The sequence below is a fragment of the Desmodus rotundus genome, chromosome 6 (assembly GCF_022682495.2).
Source record: "Desmodus rotundus isolate HL8 chromosome 6, HLdesRot8A.1, whole genome shotgun sequence".
NCBI lineage: Eukaryota > Metazoa > Chordata > Mammalia > Chiroptera > Phyllostomidae > Desmodus > Desmodus rotundus.
The window spans coordinates 64,098,680-64,124,125 of record NC_071392.1 but is presented as its reverse complement, the minus strand read 5'-3'; the positions used below and the strand labels follow the sequence as shown (position 1 = coordinate 64,124,125).

At 33.8% G+C, this 25,446-nt stretch overlaps 1 protein-coding gene across 1 annotated transcript in view; it reads right to left on the bottom strand.

Moving 5' to 3' along the window:
- The window catches only part of CAPZA2 (capping actin protein of muscle Z-line subunit alpha 2), a 59,183-nt gene that overhangs the window by 19,052 nt on the left and 14,685 nt on the right, over positions 1-25,446 (bottom strand). Inside the window, exons 2-4 of the mRNA XM_024555769.4 lie at positions 12,541-12,604; positions 8,508-8,559; positions 1,616-1,679 (exon numbers count right to left, since the gene is read on the bottom strand). Of these exons, the coding sequence (XP_024411537.1) occupies positions 1,616-1,679; positions 8,508-8,559; positions 12,541-12,604 (180 nt within the window). The remainder of the gene's footprint in view (positions 1-1,615; positions 1,680-8,507; positions 8,560-12,540; positions 12,605-25,446) is intronic.

Below are 25,446 nucleotides of genomic sequence, written 5' to 3'. Positions count from 1 at the left end.
AGTCATGGCATATTACTCTCTTAATATATGAGGAGGGACCCAAAATAAAAGAATTTATTTATAAATAATTGTATATTTATTCTTACATGTTTAAACTTCAGTCACCTTCAAAGTATTCTCCAGCTGATGTGATACACCTATCAAGACTTTTATCCCACGGCTCAAAACAGTTTTTGAATTCCTTGATTTTGATGCCTCTTAGTGCTTCTGCTGTTTTTTGTTTCACCTCTTCCACATCAGCAAAATGTTTCCCTTTGACTTTCATCCAGGGAAACAAAAAAAGGTCGCTTGGGTGAGATCAGGTGAATAGGGAAGGTGGAGCATGGGGGTCATGCCAGTTTGGGCCCAAAACTGAACACTCAATATGGTGTGGGTAGGTGCACTTGTAAATCACCCATCATGAAATGGGCAAACTTATTGAAAGAGTCTTCAAAACTGAAGCCTCTCGCAACAATACCAGCTGATACAGATGGGCTCTTAGAACACGTACCTAGTGGAGGAAGCCTGTACTACAAAGGACCTGCCCAAAGATAATTTGGGTATTTTTTTTGGGGGGGGTCCCCTCATTTTCCTAAATTCTATTTGTTAATTTCTATTTAAAAGTTTTAAAATCTATAGCCATATGTAAGATTACTGCAGAGTTAGCTTTTTCTTTGTTTTATCTTTATTAGATTTAAATATTAAAATTATGCTATGTTTATAAAATGAATTTGGCAGCTATCCAACATTTTGAAAAGATGTATACCTGGACCTAACAATTTTTTTAGTGATTTACCCTAAGAAAACAACAGTCAATGTACCCAGAAGTACAAAGATTTCAATATAGCTCTCTTTATAACATTAAAAATAAATAAATAAATAAAAATTAGAAACCAAAATCTCGTTAGAGAGAAAAAATTTAGGAGATTAATAACCACATAGCTTTTTACATATGTGTGTGTATACACATGCATAGTTCTATACTTAAGCTATGTTTTCCCTTGAGTTATGTCTAGCCTCTCTTTTTCCCCTGAAACTACAAGACTTCATATTACATAATAAGTAATGCCAAATATAAGCTTTAATATAATTAGCCACTAAGACCTAATCGTTACATTCTCTCATGTTCCACCTACCAGTTCCTTTGTACTCTGGTTTATGAGCCAACATATTCACTTATATTGTGTAAGTTAGCAATGTTGTTTTATATAAACCGTTCTTCACATAAGCACAATATTAACTGATACAATCATGGTTCAATTATTAGTAACTCTAAACCAAAAAAGTAAAAAGTAAGAATGCTAGTTGCCTTTTGTGGCCTTTCTTAGCTTAGCAATTCTAACTTGCACTTCAGGAAAAAAAGATATAATGATTACTAAATGCTAAGTTATTCACATGAAGAACTGTAGAATTCCAGAGCAACCAAATTATGTATAAATCTTACTACTATATATACTAGATTTTGGATTAATATAGGATTGATTTTTTTCTTATAAAAACAAGAAAGCAGGTTTAAAGCAATTATTTTCTAAAATCTTAGAAATTTTTTTATACCACTTCAAATTCTTGCAGGATAACATTAACCATTAAAATTGAAACAAAGAACAGCCAGATCCTGTGTTTATATGAAACATACCTGATCTTCATAACCTTCAATTTTTACTGGAGTAAACTGGTCCAAGTTATACTGTGCAAATGCACTAAATAAGAAAAGAGCAATTACTTAAAATTACTTATTTAATACTCTTAAACATCACAAACTACTCATCTGTCAATAAAAGTCACATAGCAAGTTAAATAAAACTGTAAGTCTCCATTACTGATATTATACTTTTAAAATGGATGAAGATATCCAGCTTTCAATGTTTACCAAAACAAAATTAAATTAGTTAATATAATTGGTATTTTCATTCAAAACTCTGAAAATATAGGTTAGACTTCTGTTAAGAGTCATATCCAATAATTCAGGCATATATTTAGTATACCACATACCAGGAAACCAGGTAGGTGCTGTGAGAGCAAAGAGTAATCAGACTGATCCTATGATCAAAGAGCTTATACAGCTGAATAGAAAATAACAGATAAACATAAATATAGATGAAGTACTATAGAAAGTACGTAAGAGAATGACCAAAAAGCACTATGGAGAATATATATTTTTAAAAAGTACATTCTGCTGAAGGGTAAAGAAGAGAATTAGGGGTTATTTCCTAATGGATATAATACTGAGAAATGGCCTTGAAATACTGGGTAGGCTTGCTGGTCTTGCAAAAATTGGAGGGATGGGGGGAAAAAAGAATATTTCAATTAGAGGGACCAGAATGAACAAAACACATGAGAAGATAGGTTAGATCCAACATCACAGAAAGTACCAAGCTCAATGCCTGGCACATCACAGGTGTTTGGCTGTATTTATTGAATTGACTTGAAAAGCTTGAATGATAGAATAATTTCTTCATTTGGGAGGCAGAGAGTAGTCACAGAAGTTTTCTGAGAAAGGACAATATAGAACTACATCTAAAGAAGATTAATCTGGCGGCAGTATGTATGACAATGAAGCAACTACTACAGAACTGCTGAGTTTGAACTAGAAAATGGTGACAAGATAAATTCAAGAATAAAGCCTTTCTCTATTCTCACTTGAGTAATAATGTATTATGTAATTATATAACACATTTGTAGGAAAAACTCTTAGTACAAATAATTATCTAAAAATATATAAAGATCATACTGTGTTTTATTAAATCTAGAACCTGAGAATTTTCTTCCACTTAACAGAAAAGGTATTGAGAATTTTAAAATTTAGGAATCTATCAAATCTAATCTACTTGGAAACTTTTCAGATTACTCTGGATGGCAACACATCCACTGCATTTTCAGGTATTAGCTACTCTAGAAAGGAATGTTTTGCTAACCAAAGCAATATTGATGAGTTAACAGGAGACTAGTAAATGTAAAAATAACAAAGTAGAATTAAATTACCAGCCATCAAATTCCTGACACTGCATGTTCAAAAAAAAGGAGGGGGGAGGTTAAATATCAAAATGCATGAATGGGGATGGAGAAAGAATATCTATTCACTTCTGATTTTCTTAATTCATTAAAACTCTAATTTTCCTGGGAACAGCCTCAACACAGCCAGGCGCTAACTAACCCTTAAAGGAATTTATCTCAAAAGTATGTTTAAGATTAAAAAAAAAAAAAGGACAGTCATGTGCTGTGTAAGGATGTTTCGGTCAAGGATGAATTATATATATGATGATAGTCCCGTCTTATAATGGAACGGAAAACTTCCGGTCGTCTTGTGATGTCTAATGCAGTGATGCTGGTATAAACAAACCTACTACACTCTAGTCTTATAAAAGCATAACATATATTTATGTACAGTACATAATACCTTATGATAGTAAACATGTTACTCATTCACATACTTACTGTACTATACCTTTAATCATTATTTTAGAGTATACTCTTTCTACTTATAAGAAAACCCATGTCACGTCATGCCAGCAGCCTCACACATCTGGTTTATCACATCCCTTGACTGCATCATTTTCTCTTGTGCTTGATTTAATCTTCTGTTGTTTTGTTTAATAACATGCTGTACACTCAGGTTTGTAGCCTAGGAGCAACAGGCTGTACCATATAGCCCAGGTGTGTAGTAGGCTATACTGTGTAGGCTTGTGTAAGTACACTTTTGCACAATGATGAAATGGCCTAATGATACATATCTCAGAAAATGTCTTTTGCTAAGTGGTACATGACTGTATTCTAAATCATTTAGAATTTAGTATTAATTTTCCAGCAAAAGACATATTTAAATAATAAATTTGTATAGTAATTTGGTCCAAGGCCTTCTACTACCCATAATAACAAACTCCATTTCTCTATAATTTGGGAGTAGATGAATAATAGGAAATCTGAAAAGGAAACAGTACCTATGAATAGATAACATTTTATCCTAAATATTCAAAGCAAGTTAAATAGGTGACAATTATGGAGGAGACTCAGAAAGGTACTCACTAATTTAGGAATCAGAATATAGAATACCTATGTTTTGTTCAAAACCTGTTATTAGCTACAATGGGCTCATTTACCTCATCTTTAAAAAGAAGGGCTTGGACTAAATGACTTCCAAACTCCCTTCCAGTTCATTACCCACTCACCTAACACTTCCCTTTTGCAAATATTAAGGTGTAAAGCATTCTATTAGACATAGTGAAACAATTATTTCTCTGCCCTTATAGAGTTTTATAGCCCACTCATTCATTTCTAAGTCACCTGTTCCTGTATTTAGACTTCTACACCCTTTATTATTAGTCATTCATCCATCACGTTTTACATTTTTCACCATGTATTTCCTTCTGGTTAGCCTCATCATTTCACTTATTTACTATTCAAATCCTATTCATGATTTAAACTGAGCTCAAAAACCAACTCAAATAGAAATTAAAAATGTCTTCCACTGGGATCCAATAGCCTTTGTTATGATAATATTTTATTTCCTTTGGCCTGATAGCGAACATGTCTGAGTCCCCATTGGAAAAATCTCTCTAAGAGCCTTACTTATCTCATCATCACGGTGAAGTCTGGCATTCATGTCTGTTAAACAAAGGCTATTTCTGAATGTTTCTAAGTGTGCTAGAACTGAGAATACCAATTTTTCAATATGTCTAAGTTTACTATAAAACATACTGAGTTTGTGTCATTTAGTCAAGATGTCCAATTAGAATCACTCTTAAATGTTTTTTCCCTCTTGCAAGGTAGAAAGAGAAAAAAATGACCAGAAGAGTTAAAGCAACAGGGAAAAGGTGGGAAAAGGGGGTAAAAGAAGTACATTTATGTGAGAAAGAGAAGTACTGTATAAAAGAAATTCAGCATCAAAAAAAATGCTATTGAAGAAGGGAACTATGACTATCCATTTATTCTGGTGAAACTGCCACTAGGACACATTCTAGATGGTTTTATGATGCCTTCCAAGCATACATACTTTTGCACAGCCTCAGTGATAGGTGATGAATTATCTTTTGAACATGAAACCAGGTTTGAAGTTGTTTAAAAGTAATTCAGAAACAAGTCTAGTGAACAATGGGGGTAACACTATTTTTGCTTTAAAATTATTTCATAGAAAGGACACTGTGAACCAGAGTAATAATTCCAAAGTCAATCAATGATTTAAGACAGCAATTTTCACCCAGTGTGCTGCAAAAACTTTTTAAAAACAAGCAAAACCTGACTCTTTAGTCAGGGGCACTGACCTCTTTTCCTTTAGACTCTCAAATAAAAAACAATGACAACAGCCAACACAATAAATGCCATCCAGTGTGAATGAATCAGAATTATATCTGCTTTTGTTGTCAGAATTTCAGTAATTAGTTTATGTGTGCCATGAAATGAAAAAGGTTGAAATCGCTGATTTATAGTATTATATATTTCTGCACTTCACAATTAAGTATCTACAGAATGAATTCAAATGAATATTTACTTTTAAGAAATTCTGTGCCAAGAATACCACTGAAGTCAACAAAAAGCATCAATATTTTCTCAATTTGTTCAACTGGTTAACAATCATTTAAGAGTGTATAAAAACATGTAAGAAAATCTGGTTTCTACTGAAGGTTAAAATATTTTTTTCTTGGGTTTATACTAAAACATTTTATCATTAATTACTTATTTCCTCACAGACTCATTTTCTAAAAAAAAAAAAAATCAGAATATCAGGCATTTCAATGTATATGAGGCCTGTCTGGAAAAATTCCAGCCACTGTTAACATAATGAGAACTGTTTGCCTGACATCAATGTAACCTGGCAGCCAAGGAGAGTGGACTGGAATGCACATGTGTGAACAATGATGCCTTTACTGTCTAGTCAACGGGGCAGTAAATGCCTTGTGTGAGCATGGGTACTGTGAGCCATCACATTCAAAACGACTCAGCGAGTAAAGCAATGAATCTGCATTAAATTTTGTGTTAAGCTTGAGTGTTGCTCCATGGAAACTATTCAGATGATTCAGAAGGCCACAGCTATGGGCAACTGGTAACTGGCAGCTCCATCATGACAATGTGCCCACTCATGCATCACATCTTCTGCAGTATTTTTGGGGACACATCAAATCACTCAGGTGACTCAGTCCCTCTTCAGCCTATATTTGACATCATGTGACTTCTGGCTTTTCCCAAAACTAAAATTACCTTTGAAAGGAAAGAGATTTCAGATTGTTGATGAGATTCAGGAAAATAAGACAGAGCATCTGATGGCGACTGGGACAACTACATAATGTCCCAAGGTGCCTACTCTGAAGAGGACTGAGGCATCATTGTCCTATGTACAATGTTTCTTGTTATCTTCCTCAATAAATGCCCTTATTTTTCATATTATGGGCTGGATACTTTCTGGACAGTCCTCGTATACCTTTGAAACGTGGACCGCTACTGTCCCTGAAATCTGGTTCATAATACAACACAAGAAAAAATGTAATTCACATTCCAATTGCTTTTCAGAACAAATCCAAGTTATTTAAGTATAACAATCATCATCACTTCTTTGGACAAATAAAATTCAATATTTTCAATATTTTTAAATCAAACATATGACTACTTCATACCATTTACATAATTATATTTATCTGATCTTCATTAAACCATTTTCTGCCATGGGAAAAACTCTTGTCTTTCAACAAGTCAAGTTTCTCATTTTCTTAAACAAACAAACAAGCAAAACCCTACTAATTTTTACACCTAGCTGAAATAGTTCACTAATTAATTTACCACAGAGAAATCAAAGGAAAAGTTTACTTTGAACATTAAAAGCTCATAAATACTATCATTTCTTTACTTTTGTAAGACTTGTCAACATGCTAAATGGTTTTAGAAAATTAATTTTACTTGAATATACAAAATAATTTAAGTAAAATTTATAAAACTTAGGAATAAGCGGCTATTTACTCAGAAGCTAACCACCAAAGTCAAAGGTTTAAAGTTAACTGATTTCTATAAAGCATTTTAATGTACTAATTAACAGGGGTGGAAACAACCCAAGTTTCCATTGATAGATGAATAAAGAAAATGTGATATACATATTAGGTATTAAAAAGGAAATTCTGACACATGCTACAATATGGCAAAACTTTTAAGACATTATGCTAAGTAGAATAAACTAGTCACAAAATGACAAATGCTGTATGATTCCACTTATAAGGTACCTGGAGAAGTCAAATTCATAGACAGAAAATAGAATAGTGGCTGCTAAGGAGCTTGGGGGAGGTGAGAATGGGAAATTATTGTTTAATGGTAAGGAGTTTTGATTTGAGATAATGAAAAATGTTCTGGAGACAGATGGTGGTAATGATTATACAACAATCAATGTGCATGTACTTAATGCCAGAGAACTGTACACCTAAAAGTGGTTAAAAGGATAAATTTTATTGGCAGTTATAAAATAGTCGTGGAGATGTAAAGTACAACAGAGAGAACATAGTGAATAATATTGTAATAACTATGTATGGTGCCCAGGCAGGTACTGGAAAGTATGGAGGGGATCACTTTGTGACTTATAATGATTGACCATTACTCTGTACACCTGAAACTAAAACAAAATAATAATGTGAACTGTAATTGAAAAATAAAATTAAAAAAGATAAATTTTATATCATATAGATTTTTCCCACAGTAAAAAAATAGTAAGGAAAAACTGCTATTGAAAATAACAGGAATTTAATCAAAAGCAAAATCAAATTGATAAAGCCTTCAAATGCTACAAATACAGAATCAGAAAAAATTTCCTTCAGTAGTTAGGATTTTACATGTTGGATAGTGTAGTACAATAAAAGTAGTTAAACAGATAGATACTAAATACTCTTTGTAAGGCACCTAAAAATCTGTTCAATTTCACCATTTTCAAGTGAGTAATGAAGTTGGTTAGCCTACAATATGGGTCTTCAGATCTTATTTTGGAAGATGGCTGTGGGAAGAGAATCAATAATTTCTTTGAAATCCTAAGATAGTTGTGGCAAAGTAATGATTCTGGTCATTAGTTCAAAGATGATGTACTGGGATTTAGAATTGCATAGTTCTCTGAATCACTCACAAATCTGGTAAATATTTGTAAGTAATTATGTGTCAGATACTATGTTAGGTTTTTATGGATGAATAAAATCTTATAACCATCAAAATTCTTATTAGGGTCAAACATATAATAAAAAGTAAAACCTGCATAAAAATAAAAGTAATCATAATTTTAAATGTTTACGTTTCTAAAATAACTTTATCGAACTTAGAAGTCAAAATGTTGCAGTGTGTATAAAAGCCACTGCTAAACATATGATGAGTAGAGAATTTCATGTTATAATTATGTCCTTATTTCTCTCTGTGATAAAAATTTTTCTTCTAGCCTAGTACCTTTGTATAATTCTACGTATTTGAACTTGTTGTGCCAATATCTATTCCAGGGATTAGTGCTTAAAAACCACTTTTAAAACATTTTTTCTAAGTCACTTTATTATGTTAATATAATAATATATAATACTTACTGAGCTGCTCCTTCCCTGAGAAGATTATCATTGTTAAGTAGTAACCGAACATCTGTAAAACAAAGTGTTTTCTATGTTACTATTTTTCTATGTTTGAAATTTCTATGCAATAAATGCAGTTATTTTGGTCATGTTTTAACACCCCCCAACCCTGGTCCAAGATGTAAGCAAGATCAAAATATCCTTCTGACAACCAAAGTAAGCACAAAACATATCATGGTATTAATTTAAAAATTTGTTAGGAAACAGAAGAGGAAATGAAATAGAAATACAAGTTATTTTATATCCTTGATAGTTATGCAAGCAGACTGTAATGTATCTCCAAAGAAACTGAAGATAAGCTACAACAAAAAAATGGTGTGATAAGATCTGCAGATTTATCACAATGCCTATAGTTTGACAATACTATCATGAGTTTCAAATAAACTTGCCCTATAGAAAATTGATTGAACAAGAAACACTTGTGAACAGAGTGCAGACGTATGCATTTCTGTCCTTAAAAGATGAATATATTTAGTTTGATATGGTAGGTGCTTTATTTGATTCATCAATCTCGTTTTGGTTACCAATTCTTAATTCTGTTCTAATTTTTACATAGACATTTGTCTATGAATCATTAAATCATAACTTTAAAATAATTCATTAGAAAATCCAAGGACAATGGAAATTATAAAGAAAAAAATCACAATTTCACCCAAAACAACCAAATTTCTATTCATCTTCATATATATTTTTTCATTATTTTTCCCATGACCTTGGCTGTTTTACATTGTTGTTATCATAAAGTACACACAACAATGCATCCTAATTTTTCACAAAATGAAAATAACACAAGTAACCTAAGTATCTCCCATTAAGAAATTTAATAATATATATAGTATGTTTAATAATATATAAATGTACTATAGTCCTTATAAACAATGTGAAATTGGGTAGTCATTAAAAGTAATATAGATATGTACTTAACAACAATGAAAAACAACCATACTATAACAAACAGGAAGGGGGAAACTCCACACATACATTACTATCATATTTATCTAATGTTATGTGTGTTATCTAAATTGAGAGACATTAGAAGAATTTCATTTAAACAGCGGAGAACTAGAGGGTAGAATTTTGTGTGATTTTTAGGGTTTTTTTTCTTTCGGTAGTTTACAATGGAATGATTTTTACAAAAATAGCAAAGCTATTCCAAAAATAAAAATATTTCCTATTCACATACCTCTTTTTAGTAGGACTCGATTTAAAAAACAATCTCTTCTACTAACCACTAAATTACACTAATTTGATTTTTAAATTAACTGATTTCAAACAACAGCTTTTGCTTAATACAAACATTAACAATTATAGTTATTTCTATCTCACAAACTAGGAAGTTCTCTTTGATTAATACCATTCTTTCTTCTTCAATATTTAAAGCATAATCATTAAATGTGAAATTGCAGGCTAGTGTATCTTTTCCAGTTTTAAATGAAAAAATAATTTAAAAGTAGAAGCTTTATTCTGAAAAATAAGACCATGCTTTTATTTTTAAGATTTTATTTCATTTATTTTTAGAGAGGGGGGGAAGGAAGTGAGAGAGGGAAAGAAATGTCAATGTGTCTTTGCCTCTCACATGCCCTCTACTGGGGACCTGGCCTGCAACCCAGGCATGTGCCCTGACTGGGAATTGAACCCACGACCCCTTAGTTCCAGGCCAGCACTCAATCCACTGAGCCACACCAGCTGGGGCAGACCATCCTTTTAACATAAGCAGAGTACAGTGGAAGAAATAGAGAATTTGAATAAAATACTACTCTAAAGAAGGGATTTTAGGCTGTAGTTCTAAGCCAGGCTATAGGGTAGTGGGTGGGCAGCTTTTAACAAAACAAAGCAAAACAAAACGCATATTTCAGAGTCCCAGCCCAGATCTACCAATTCAATTTTTGAGAATGAAGACCAAAAATCTGTTTCAATGACTCTAATGTGGCTGGTCTAGGAAACAGAAGTTGGGAACCACTGAATTGACCAGATTTTATGACTGCAATTCTAAAATTTGTGGCTTCTCTTGAAATCATTCTGATGCCAATGTTATCAACTAAGATAGAATGAAAATAATTGAATTGCTATGACATTTCCCCTCAAATACTACTTTTTAACTCTAAAATAACCCCTCAGTTAAAACTTTTATAATATTCCACTTTTATTCCATAGCTCACTCTCCATCCCAGACCTACTGAATGGCACATCCAAAATGCCCAAATTTACTGTCTCTCAAACACAGATCAACTCAATATCAATTTCCAATAAGACGTAGAAAAGCAATTTCTAGGATTCATACATTCTTTTAGGCCCTTCTCAGTAACAAATTTGTAGGGCGTTTAATTCAGGGTAAAAAGAGTAAGTGAAAAACTTGCTTAGAATTATAATTTATTCTTTGCTCTATGAGTTGTACAGAAGTCTGATAACCATTGATTTTAGGGCAGTTTAACCATTAATTAAGTTATTGAACATGCCAACTTTTGAATCTCAGGAGAGGAGACTGTGTCTGTCTTCTTTATCTCCTTTAATGCACCAACAATCAAATGTATTAATGTATACTTAGGTTATAGAAGCTGAATATTAAAACAAATTAAAAACTTCAGAAAGAAGAAATACTTCTGAATTCTCCTCAACTTCTAAATTCACTACTACAGATTTTATAACTATCCTAAAAGGCAGAATTATTTTAATTTCCAGAGATATTTTACTATGTAGACTTGCCATTTTTCCTCTAAGTGTACCACAAGTGATTAAGTTTTCAATGCATAAGAAGTACCATATGTGACTGCATAAACTAAATCATGTATTATTATAATTCGTGAATAATTTAAGAGATTTTCAAGGGTATTTTTAACGGAACAATTTTGGCCTCTCAAACCCGATCTTTTCTGAGGTAAGTTTTCCTTATAATTTATACCAGTAATTTTCAATCTTTTCCATTATCATGGCACACATAAACTAATTACTAAAATTCTGTGGCATACCAAAATATATATCTAATTTTTTGCTGATTAGACAAAATGTAGGTATAATTTTTGATTCATTCACACTGGTTGTCTATTATTGTGTTGGCTATTGTCATTTTTTTTTATTTGACAGTCTAAGGAAAAGAGGTCAGCATCTCTCACTAAATAATCAGGTATTGCATGTTTTAAAAATTCTTGTGGCACACTGGTTAAAAATCACTATCTTACAGTAGGAATAAAAACAACTGATTAAACTTCTTAATAAACATGTTTAAATAGTTTACCCCAGGTTAGAATGTTTAAAAAAGAAAATAGAAAAACCTGCATAAATTAATTTTAATTTAAGACACGTAAAGGCCAAATATACCTGAATTAGAAATAGCACATTTAAAGTGTCTGCAGTAGCTTATTCTTAAAATGCTTAAGAAAAGATCTGTAAAAAAGATCACTACAGGCCAATTTCCTGGTGAATGTTTCAAATGCATCATACTTGGTGTTCAAGAGGAGCTGCTGCAACAGTTTTCACAGCAACCAGGAATTGCTGTAAATTTATACAAGAGTTTAAAATTTGATCTACAGGTGAGTAATTATGAAAATGTTTTGTCATTTAGGTTTATAGAAAAGCATACTGTATACTAATATATGAGATATAATTTAAATAAATGTTTTTACATGCAATGTCATCTAAGCATGATGAAACAATGTACCCCTCCCTGTTTTTTGGCTGTTTACCTTAATCTAGTATATTTTTCTTTACAAGAAATACAAAGATGAATTTCCCAATTCCAAAAAATAGTTAAAATTAAAAAGTTCTTGTCTTTTTAAATAACTTTTCTATTAAGAGGATTAACTTATTCAAACATAATTACCATGTATATCAAATACATTATATTCTACCCATTACAAAATCCAGATTGACAAAAATTTTCATAGTATTTTCTCCTACATACTCCCCCTTAGCTTGGTGATTTTGGTTATATCATTTACTCTTTTAAAAAAGAGCTTGGTATATCAAGTCTTAGTGTTATGAATTAAACACTCACCATTAAACACCTCATTAAATTCTCCAGGAGGGGCATGAATGATGAATTTTGCAGCAATACGTACCTAAAATAGAAATGAAGATATAAATGTCCCATTGTATAGGCCTCTAACAAAATAGCAAAAGAAAAAAAAAAAGCAAAATTACACTTTTTTAAAGCTTTATAGAAAATGGCGTAAGAAACATTTAAAGATAGTGACACTTCTTCACTCAAACACCTAAAGTTTATTACTCTTTTAATCATTTACTATTATGTCACAATGTATAGGCTAAATATAAATAAAATATATGTCTGTAATCAACAACCTAACTTTATATCTTGAAGAATTAGAAAAATAACAAATGAAGCCCACAGTTAGTAGGAAGAAGAAATATAAAAAATTAGAGCAGAAATAAATGATACAGAGAAAATAGAGAAGATCAAGAAAAGAGCTGTTTTTTTGAAGAGATAAAATTGACAAGACCATTTAGCTAGATTTAACAAGAAAAAAAAGAAGATTTATAAATAAAATCAGAAATGAAAGAGGAACTGTTATAAATGATACAGAAATACAAAGGATCATAAGAGACTATTATGAACAATTGTAAGCCAACAAATTGGACAACCTAAAAGAAATCGGTAATTCCTAAACACACAAAACCTGCCAAGACTGAATCGTAATGAAATAGAAAGTATGAACAGACCAGTAACAAGTAAGGAGATTAAATTAGTGACCAAGAGCCTTCCAACAGACAAAAAGTTCAGGACCAGACAGCCTCACTGGCGAATTCTACCAAATGTTCTAAGAATAATTAATATCAGTCCTTCTTAAACTCTTAAAAAAAAAAATAGGACAGGAAACTCTTTCAAACTTTTAAATGGCCAGCATTACCCTGATACCCGGACCAGATAAAGATACCACAAGAAAAGAAAATCACAGGCCAATATCCATGGTGATCATAGGTGTAAAAATCCTCAACAAAATATTAGCAAACAGAATTCAATAATACATTAAAAGGATCATATAGCATTATCAAGTGGGATTTATTCCAGGCATATAAACACACATGGTTCAACATCTATCTGTAAATCACTGTGGTACCACACATTAACAAAATGAAGGATAAACATATGATGATCTCAATAGATGCAGGAAAGGTATTTGACAAAATTCAACATCCAGTTATGATTAAAATTCTCAACAAAGCACATATAGAGAGAACATACTTCGACATAATAAACTCTGTATGACAAGACTACAGCTAATATCATACTTAACGGAAGAAGGTGAAAGCATTCCCTCTGAGAACAGGAAAAACACAAGGACGCCCCGCTCTTACCACTTTTGTGTACACGGCATTGGAAGTCCCAGCCATAGCAATCAGACAAGAAATAAAAGGCATCCAAACTGGAAACAAATAAGTAAAACCACCACTATTTGCAGGTAAAACCCCAAAGACTCCATAAAAAAAAAAAAAAAAAAAACCCTGGAAACCTACATATTTTTATTAACTAATGTCACCCCAATAAATTAAATAAAACAAAAAAAATTACAATAATGTGACATCTTTTAGGTATAGTCGTATAATGGTAGAATAGAGAAGCAAAATCACACATACCAGTTAGAACAAACAGATTTCATAAAGTTGCAGGATACAAAATCTTACCCAAAACTCTGATGCATTTCCATACACCAGCGATTTTCAACCTTCTTCATCTCCTGGCGCACACAAACTAATTACTAAAACTTCACAGCACACCAAAATATGTACTATATTTTTTGTTGATCTGAAAAAATATAGGTATAATTTTGACTCATTCACATCAGACAGCTATTGTTGTGTTGGCTGTTGTCATTTTTTATTTGACAATCTAAGAGAAAGGTCAGTGCCCCTGACTAAACAGGTATGGCATGTTTTAAAAATTCTTTTGGCACACTGATTGAAAATCACTGCTATATACTAATAATGAATTGTCAGAAAAAGAAAGGTAAGAAACAACCCAGTTTAAAACGACAAAAGAATAAAATATCCAGGAATAAATTTAACCAAGGAGGTAAAAGACCCGTATATTGAAAACTACAAGAGATTAATGAAAGAAATTGAAAAATATAGCAAATAAATGGAGAGAGATTCCATGCTTATGTATAGGAAGAATCAATATTGTTAAAATGTCCATACTACCCAAAACAATCTATACAGTCAATGTAATCCCATTATAAGGTATCAAACTTTCAATGACATTTTTCACAGAAATAAATAATATTCCTAAAATTTGTATGGGACCACAAAAGATCCTGAATAGCCAAAACAATCTTGAGAAGGAAGAACAAAGCTGGAGGCATCACACTCCCTAATTTCAAATATTACAAAGCTATAGTAATGAAAGTAGCATGGTATTAGCATAATAAAGAGAAATATACAAATGAATGGAACAGAGCAGAGATCCTGGAAATACAACCCACAGGTATGGTTAATTAATTAAAGTCAAAGAAGGCAAGAATACACAATGGGGAAAGGACAGTCTTTTCAATAAACGGTGTTGAGAAAACTGGACAGTCACATGCCAAAGAATAAAACTTGACCACTACTTTACACTACACACAAAAATTAACTCAAAGTGAATTAAAGACTTGAATGTAAGACCTGAAACCATAAAACTCCTGGAAGAAAAGACAGACAGTAAGCTCCTTGACATAGGTCTTGGTGATGACTTTTTAAATCTGACATCAAAAAAAAAAAAAAAAAAAAAAGGGCAACAAAAGCAAAGATTACATCAAACTAACATGCAAAGGGTATCATCAACAAAATGAAAATACAACCTACTGAATAGGAAGAAATATTTGCAAATCTGATAAGGGGCTAATATCCAAAATATATAAAAGAACTCGTAACAACTGAATAGCAAAGCCCCCCAAATTATCTGATTATAAAATGGGCAGAATATCTTTATTATGTCCATTTCCACCAAAAAGGGCATAATAAAGATGGCTACCATGAAAAGATGCTATCTACGTCACTTACCATCAGGAAAATGTAAATAAGAACCACAATGAAATATTACCTCAGATCCATTAAAATGGCTACTATCAAAAGGACAAGAAATAACCGTTGGTGAGGATGGGGAGAAAAGGAAATCCTTGTACACTGTTAGTAGTATATAAATTGGTCAGGCACTACAGAAAACAATGTGGGGGTTCATCAAAAAATTAAAAATAGAACTATACCATATATGATTCAGCAATTTCTCTTCTGGGTATTTATCCAAATAAAATGAGAACACTAACTCAGTAAGATATCTATCTATATCCCCATATTCACTGCAGCATTATTCATAACAGCTATGGCAGGAAAATGACTTAAGTGTCCATGAATGAATGAATAAATGAATGAAATTATTATTCAGCCATGAAACAGGTGAAATTTTCCCACTTGTGACAACATGGATAAGCTTCAAGGACATTGTGCTAAATGAAGTAAATTAGAAAAAGACAAATGCCTTATGATCTCTTTTATATATGGGGTCTAAACCAACCAACCAACCAACCAAGAAAAAAAACCCTCAAGTTTCCAAGTTTATAGATATAGAGAACAGATTGGTGGTTGCCAGAGTTTGGGGCTAAAGGGGAGGTAGGAGGAAAATTTTTAAAAAGAAAAAATATATACATATATAATGTAACAATTTAAGGATTCAAAGTGGCCTACATATAAATATTTTCTTATAAGCACATTTTTCTTTTAAACTAAAATGGAAAAAAATTATCAAGAAAATCTGTTATGTGTGAAGAAATAAGTACATTTAAGTACAACAAAGATAACATATAATTATATGCTTATAAAGTCATAAATTAGTGAAAAATATAGAAAGGAAGAGGGGAAGAATGGTTAGATCTGACTAGATCTTAGGAAACTTTAGCTGAAAGATAAGTGAGACAGAAAATATCAACTGTTACACTGATAGGCATATTTAATAGAATAATGACTGTTTGATACAGAGATCACCAATCACTAACAAAAATAGATCTGAGAGGTTAAGTGACATGCCCAATAGTATAGTTTAGTGAAGAAGTCTTGAGCATTTGTTTTCCAATCCCTACACAGTCACCTCTGACTCAGATGAAGCAGTGTTCCTCAAAGTGCAGTCCTTGAACAAGCTGCAGCAGCAGCAGCAGCAGCAGCACCAGTGAATAAGTTTGAAATGTGCATTCATGAGAACCAACTTAATTAGACTCTGGAAATGAGGCTCTGGAAACACTATTTAAACAAGCTTTTCAGGTGACTTTTTAATGCACATTCAAGAATTTGCTGAATTAAGGGACCACGCTTGACAAAAACAAAAGCCTTGGCTTATTTTCTTATTTCCCACTTTACTAGCACTGTGATTTATTTGATGTGGGAACAAAAAATAATGGTAAGAATAGAAAATATGAGGTCTGTCCAGAAGTCCAGCCATTGTTAATAACAAGAATGGCTTGCTGGGAGAATTCAAGATGGAGGTGTAGGCAGACACATTGCGCCTCCCCGCATAAACAAAATAAGGACAACAACAATTTAAAAACAAAAAACAACCAGAACTGACAGAAAATCGAAACGCACCTAAGTCCAACAACCAAGGAGATAAAAAAGAAACATTCCTCCAGACCAGTATGAGGGGTGGAGACAGGCAGCCGGGACAGACGGGACTCGTGGCACCGCGGCCGGACCCAAAGACTGGTGGATTGTGGAACAAATGGGGCAGGCAGTGCAGACCCCGCAGTCCCACATTCGTGCATCGATAAACCGGGAGGGATGGTGGAGGAACGAAGCGGACCGCGCAACCCAGGGCTCCAGCTCAGGGAAATAAAGCCTCAAGGCTCTGATTGAAAACACCCATGGGGGTTGAGGAGGCAGCAGGAGAAACTCCCAGCCTCACAGGAGAGGTCATTGGAGAGACCCACGGGGTCCCAGAATGTACACAAGCCCAACCATAGGGAATCAGCACCAGAGGGACCCAATTTGATAGTGGATAGCAGAGGGAGTGACTGAAATCCACCAGAGTGGGGAAGGCGCCACTGCTCCCTCTCAGCCCCTCCCCCACGTACAGCTTCACAGCACAGCCACCAGCATTACCCCGCCCTGGTGAACACCTAAGGCTCTACCCCTTTACAGAACAGGTGCGCCGAGACAACAACAAAAACAAAAAGGCACAAATGAAAGAACAGATCAAAGCCCCAGAAATAATTCAACTAAGCAGTGAAGAGATAGCCAACCTATCAGATGCACTGTTCAAAACACTGGTAATTACCATGGTCACAGAATTGGTTGAATTTGGTCACAAACTAGATGAAAAATTGAAGGCTATGCTAAGAGAAACAAAGGAAGATGTACAGGGAACCAATAGTGAGGCGAAGGAAACTGGGACTCAAAACGGTATGGACCAGAAGGAAGAAAGAAACATCCAACCAGAAAAGAATGAAGAAACAAGAATTCGGAAAAATGAGGAGAGGCTTAGAAACCTCCAGGACATCTTCAAAAGTTCCAACATCCGAATTATAGGGGTGCCAGAAGGAGAAGAGGAAGAACAAAAAATTGAAAACTCATTGGAACAAATAATGAAGGAGAACGTCCCTAATCTGGCAAAGGAAATAGACTTCCAGGAAGCCAAAGAGTCCCAAAGAAGCTGGACCCAAGGAGGAACACACCAGGGCACATCATAATTACATTACGTAAGATTAAGCAGAAGGAGAGAATCTTAGAAGCAGCAAGGGATAAGGACACAGTTACCTACAAAGGAGTTCCCATAAGGCTATCAGCTGATTTCTCCAAAGAGACCTTACAGGCAAGAAGGGGCTGGCAAGAAGTATTCCAAGTCATGAAAGGCAAGGACCTACATCCAAGATTACTCTCTCCAGCAAAGCTATCATTTAGAATGGAGGGGCAGATAAAGTGCTTCCCAGATAAGGTCAAGTTAAAGGAGTTCATCATCACCAAGCCATTATTGTATGAAATGTTAAAGGGACTTATCTAAGAAAAAGAAGATAAAAAATATGAACAGTAAAAATGACAGCAAACTCACAGTTATTAACAACCACACCTAAAACTAAAACAAAAGCAAACTAAGCCAACAACTAGAACAGGAACAGAATCACAGAAATGGAGACCACATGGAGGGTTATCAACAGGGGAGTAGGAGGGGGAGAGAGGGGGGAAAGGTACAGAGAATAAGTAGCATAAATGGTAGGTAGAAAAATAGACAGGGGGAGGGTAAGAATAGTATAGGAAATGTAGAAGCCAAAGAACTTATATGTATGACCCATGGACATAAAATATAGAGGAGGAATGTGGGAGGGAGGGGGTGTGCAGGATGGAATGGAGTGAAGGGGGGAAATGGGACAACTGTAATAACATAATCAATAAATATATTAAAAAAAATTTAAAGCCAGTAAAAAAAAAAAAGAATGGTTTGCCCAACACTGATGTAATCTGGCAGCCAAGGAAAGTGGACTAGAATGCACATGGATGAACAATGATGACTGCACTGTGCTAGTCAGTGGAGGTGGTAGATGCTGTTGAGTGAGCATATGTACTATGTGGCCATCACATTCAAAATGACTGAGCAAGTAGAGCAACAAATATGCATCAAATTTTGTGTTAATCTTGAATGTTCCTCCATGGAAACTATTCAGATAATTCAAAAGGCCACAGCTATGGGCAACTGGTGATTGGCAGCTTCACTGCAACAATGCTCCTGTTCATGCATCATGTCTCATGCAGAGTTTTTTTGGTGAAACATCAAATCACACAGGTGACTCAGCCCCCCCCTATAGCCCAGATTTGGCACCCTGTGATTTTTGTCTTCTCCCAAAACTAAAATGTCCTTTGAAATTAAAGAGATTTCACACCATCAATGAGATTCAGGAAAATACGATGGGGCAGCTGATGTTAAATGGGACTACTGTGAGAGGTCTTAAGGTGCCTACTTTGAAGGGGGCTGAGGCATCATTGTTCTATGCACAATGTTTCTTCTATCTTGTATCTTCTTCAATAAATACTTCTATGATACCTTCTGGACAGACCTCATATATGTTGTGTATGTTCACACATGTAAGTTTTTAGAAGAGACAGATGAAAAAGGAACACATATGGCTAGAATGAAGATGTTCCTAGTTAGAGGCCACATATGTGACAGGGCCTTAAAGAGGTTAGAAAATGTCAATTAAAAAAAATCAATATTTAGTGTCTGGAACACTAAAAAGTTTAAAGCAAAATCAATAGTGTTGGATAGCACTGAGCAATTAACAATGAGGATGGTGACAAAATTAGGATGCTCTAATTAGTGCTTACCAAGCCCTTTACATGGATTATGTCATCTATTCTTCACAACAACCCTATGAGGTAGTTACTATTATACTTGCACACTTTTAGATGAAGTATCTTCAACAGGAGAAGTACCGTATTTTGCTGAGTATAATGGGTTCCTGTGTATACTGTGTACCCATGTTCTTGGCCCAAATTTTCAGGAAAAAATCTTTTAATTTTTTAATTCATTTTTTTATTTATTTAGATTCTTGTTTTTGTACTATAAAGGAATTTTAGCATTTATTTTTGAACATATTATGGTACAAGAAATTTCATGTAACAAATAATTATAAAACACAAGATACAAGGTATTTCAAGTACTACCCATGTATAATGTGCACCCAAATTGTGCCCTCAAAAATTTGAGCAAAAAAAGTGCGTGTTATACACCGCAAAATATGGCAACTATCAGTCTGATTCCTAAATATACACTTTTATTTACATCGTGCTGCTTCTCAGATATAAAAGTTTTGGTAGAATGAGTAAAATCCAGCCAGCCAAAACCAAACAAGGCAGAATGTAACAGTGTAGCCACCAAACAACTGCCCAAATATAAACATTTTTTTTGTTATTTAATATGTTAATAACATTAGTAAAACACAAATTTCTTGAAAGACACAAAAACCGTAGTTCACTCAAGAAATAGACCATTTGAATAGTCCTAAACCTATTTTAAAAGTAGAATTTGTTGTTAAAAGCCTTCCAACAAATAAAACTGTTTTCTTACACCTAACATTAAAAACAATACCAATTATACACATTTTATTCCAGAAAACAGAAGTGAACACCTTCCAAATCATTTTAAGAGAATAGCACTATCCTCTATCTACCAAAGACTAAATAAATGGAGCCACTTTAAGATGGAACTGGAGCTGCCATCCCAGAGGAACTAAACTGCCTTACAGGAATTATGCCTCAAACCTTTAGAATGTTAAAACAGGGCAAAATAACCTTTGGACTGTCCCAAACAACTATTTGGAAAGATAACAAGAAAGCAGGTATTATGACTACAGGAACTGAAAATTAAAACATTGTTTAGAATTAGCATTGTTATGTTAGCTTATCTGCACCAATAGAAATGCCTCCTTCTACTGATGTAATTGTTCCCCTTCCCTTTTGCATAAATAACCTTTGTCTCCTAATTACAACACTATTTGGATTTCTGCCTGAATCAGTGCTTCCAAAATAGCCATTTTTCTTTCATCTCAGATAATGCTTGTTGAATCTCACTTTGGTTATATTTTTGGTTTTATTTTTAGGTTAGCATGACTCACAGACCAAAATCTCTCAAGAACATGGATGCAGAAATCCTCAATAAAAAATCAGTAAGTTGAATCCACATGTCCAACAAAGGACTTGTATCCAGAATATATATTCTTAAAACTGAAAGTTCAGAAAACAGCAAGCAAGAGACTAGAACAGACACTTCCAAGAGGATATACAGAGGACAGATAAGTGCACAAAAGGATGTGCAATATTGTTAATGATTAGGAAAATGAATACTGACATCATGAAATACTACTACATATATAATAGGATGGATAAAATAAAAAGAGTGATATAACCAAATGCTAATGAAGGTGCAAAACAATTGGAACAGTCCAGTCAATTACTAGATACATTCTAAGGCTCATTACTAACCCAGAAGAGAACAGCTTGGCAATTTCTTATGAAGTTACTCACACACAATATGATACAACAATCCCACTCCTAGTTATGTGCCCTAAATAAACACAAATCTATGTTCACACAAAAATCTATTCACAACTGCTCAACCCAATGCACAACCCAAATGTCCAGAAATGGGTATATGAATAAATAATTGATGGTGTGTCCACACAGAATACTACTCAATAGAAAGGAACACATTATGAATACACGCAACAATGTGGACAAATTTCAAGAGCCTTAGGCTGAATGAAAGAAACCAGTCTCAAAAAGTTACACAGAAATAATTACTATTATATGACATTCTCAAATAAACAATATTACATCAATGGAGAAGAGATCAACTGTTGCTAGGGGCTGCTGGGCAGTGGGGTGGGGAGGGTAATAGTTAAATCTCCCTCTCTTCTGAACTTCCTTTCTCTTATGTAAATACTTAATTTCTCCAAAGGGAGAAACGAGGGGAAGTAAGAAAATAAGGAAGTTTTTTGGGATGATGCAACTGCATGAGAGCTAGATTTTGGTAGTGCTTACATGAATCTATACACGGTTGCAAGTCATCATAAAAAAGGGGGTGTTCTTTTACTATATTCTAATTAAAATATATTTATGTTTTCTAATTATTTTTTAAAATATTTAAGAGGACTACTAAAATCAAAAGGCAAAATATAAATAATTGATTTTAAATAGTCAAGGGTGGAGTATGTATGGTATGGAAGATAGTGCATGCTAAATATATACTGGAATCTATTATGATTATGTAAATGTCTTAATTTCCTTCCCTTTCAACTGAGGTAAGGAGTTGTTAAAAAGCACTTAAAAGAAAATCTTAATCATTACCACAGGCAACAAACATTTATCAGCAGGTTACCACAATTTTTATCAAATGTTTCTTTTTAAAACTCTTAATTAACTTATACATTACCTATGAAACTGGTAAAAAATTCAAGTATTGATAGTAAGCAGTATGTATGTATGTATGTGTGTAACATATTTAGTGATGTGATTAACTAGCTGTTGAGCTTTAAAAATTCTAGTTGATTTCCCCAAACCAACTTGGATTACAACACCTATGCCTAAAATCTGGTCTCTGAATTTCACCAGCTAAGAAGAATTTGATTTCTGGATCTTTCATGTGCTAGAGAAAAAAATTGTGTCTGGCAAAGCAATGGCTCCCTAAAAAACTGTTTAATTACCAAGGTATGTTCTAAACATTGATATAGACTCAACATTCCCCAACATCTATTTTTCCTAGCTAACATTTTTAATTTCAAAAATTATTTACTTTATCCCATTTCTAAACCCAAGGAAGAAGAAAGGTTATACAAGAGGTTCTAGAATGAATTTCTGAAAATAACAAAACATATTTTCCCTCTAACACACATGGAATTATACTTTATTTACCCCTAGGAATACTATAGGTTTTTGTTTTTTTTTTCCTGGAAGAGCCCAGTGAATTATGAGATACATTCCTAGGTCCACTGCTAAATCTTCTGCATTACCCATCTTCTTCCATATGATATTATTTGAAATCGAGTCCTTCTAAATTGGAGTCAGATTCAAGAAAGAGTTGTTAAGTAGCCGGTAGGAATGAGCAGCCAGATGGGAAATAAAGACAAAACCCTCACCATTAAAATCTAACAAAGAACTTAATACAGGAGATTAGAAGCAAAAGGAAGACATGTCTAACCAATTAACTCAGCAGTCCTGAACTTGGTTTGATTAAGACTGCCAGGTGTCCTGAGCATTACAAGCAAAAACAGCACAGGGGAGGGGAGAGTCCTTGAGACTGGGCTGAGAAAAGGGGCTTCTGTAACAATCTTACTAAGATTACTGGGTATAGGATTGCACAAAGAAAGAGGGAGCCTATGAGAGGGGAAGGGGGCCTCTGTGACAATTTCACTAAGACAAAGAGCCTTTACTAACAGTGAAAGAAAGCCTTTGTAACTGTATATTATCCCCAAGGGGAGAAGGCAGGGGAATCTAAAAGCTGACTGAGGTATATAATCCCTGAACCCCAATAGTCAGGGTACTTAGATTACCTAAATACCCACCAGTAGCTTTGGCTCAAGTGTATAGTACAAACTTATTAACAAGCTTACTAACAACTTTATGGGTGCCTGCTTGCAGCTTTGTGCTCTTGTGTTTCATAAATAAACTTGCTATCTCATTTCATTTCCACTATACATGTATGTCTCTCACTTGAATTCGTGTCTTGCAGGCAAGACAAGAACCGAGGTAGGGGAGAGAGCCTGTTAACTCGAGTCTCTCTCCCCATCTGTAACAGAGTTATTACTTTTATTGAATTTCTGAATTGCAATTCTAGATTGCAGGTGGGGGTGCCTTGGTTTTCTTGGGAAGGTGGCTAGATGGGAGATTAACTCTTGTCCATGTTAGTTACCAGCAGCTGACAAGTGTACCTCTTAACAGTTGTACCAAGAAGTACAGTTTTGAAAAGTTAGCCTATTAATTAGAGCTTAATGTATTAACCTTGGTTAAAAGCTGAAAGAGCTTTTTTCTTTTCTTGGATCCCAACATTATTTTGTATAACATACACAAAAGAGAAACACAGCATAAAAAGTATGTTCCATTATATTGTGCTTGTAAAACAGTAGGTACCACAAGTGACTATATAAAGCCAAGGATATACAAAACACATGTAACACATTGTCTTTTTTTAAAGATTTTACTTATTTATTTTTAGAGAGAGGGGAAGGGAGGGAGAAAGAGAGGGAGAGAAAGATCAATGTGTGGTTGCCTCTTGCACATCCCCTACTAGGGACCTGGCCCACAACTCAGGCATGTGCCCTGACTGAGAACCGAACCAGCAACCCTTTGGTCTACAGGACAGCATTCAATCCACTGAGCCATACCAGCCAGGGTACACGTCATACATTTTAATAAATTCCAAAAATGCTTCTGAAAAAAATGTCTAATGAATTTAGCTGTCATCATTCAGGGAGTAATTGCAAGAATGTAACTTGCTCAAGGAACTTCTGAATATTCAATAACAACAGTAGACAGCAGGAAGAGATAACTACCCAGTTACCACAGAGGTGCTAGCTAACACTAAAAGAATACCAATGTTAAGTAATGTGACATTAAATTAATATTCCATTTCTTCTCACAAACAACTTAATTTGATTAAAGACTTTCAATGGCAAAAATTCTAGTAGGGTTATTTAATCACTGTTGCAGTTCACCATGAGCCATTGTCTCTTTAAAATCAAGTTAAGCAATTTTGGGTTAAACAGAATATTCTAATTACTTGAGTTCTAATTAAGATATGATCACATCTACCATTTTTGTTTACAACTGTTTGAACCAACTCATTAGTTTCGAGACCCAAAATCAAATCGTTCTAGTTTAGACTTTATAAAAACAAAGTAAATGGGTGATTTTTTTTTGATGCTTCTTCTATGGTTAAACATATTTAACTTCACTTTAAATTATCATTAAACAACTACACAAATTGTGCTTGAGGAGGGCTGTACTGTTTAATACAAATTTTCATATGACAAAAAACTTGTCTTTCTATACCCTACCAAAACTGTTTATTTCAAAAGTTCTCTCTTCTGACCCAGCAATTTTATAACTAAGTATTTACATAATAGAAATAATGCTTATGTCCACAAAAAGATTGCACAAGATTTCAGAGCAGCCTTACCCCAAATGTACATCAAGAAAAAAAATGGCTAAGTAAACTGGAGTACTCTTACAAGTAATGCCATTAATGAATCTCAAAAACATGCTGAGGCCCTGGTCAGGTAGCTCAGTTGGTTAGAGCATCGTCCCAATAAACCAAGGTTGTGGGTTCGATCACTGGTAAGGGCACATACAAGAATCAACCAATGAATGCACAGATAAGTGGAACAACAAATCAATGTCTGTCTCTCTCTCTAAAAATCAAGTAAAAGAAAAAAAG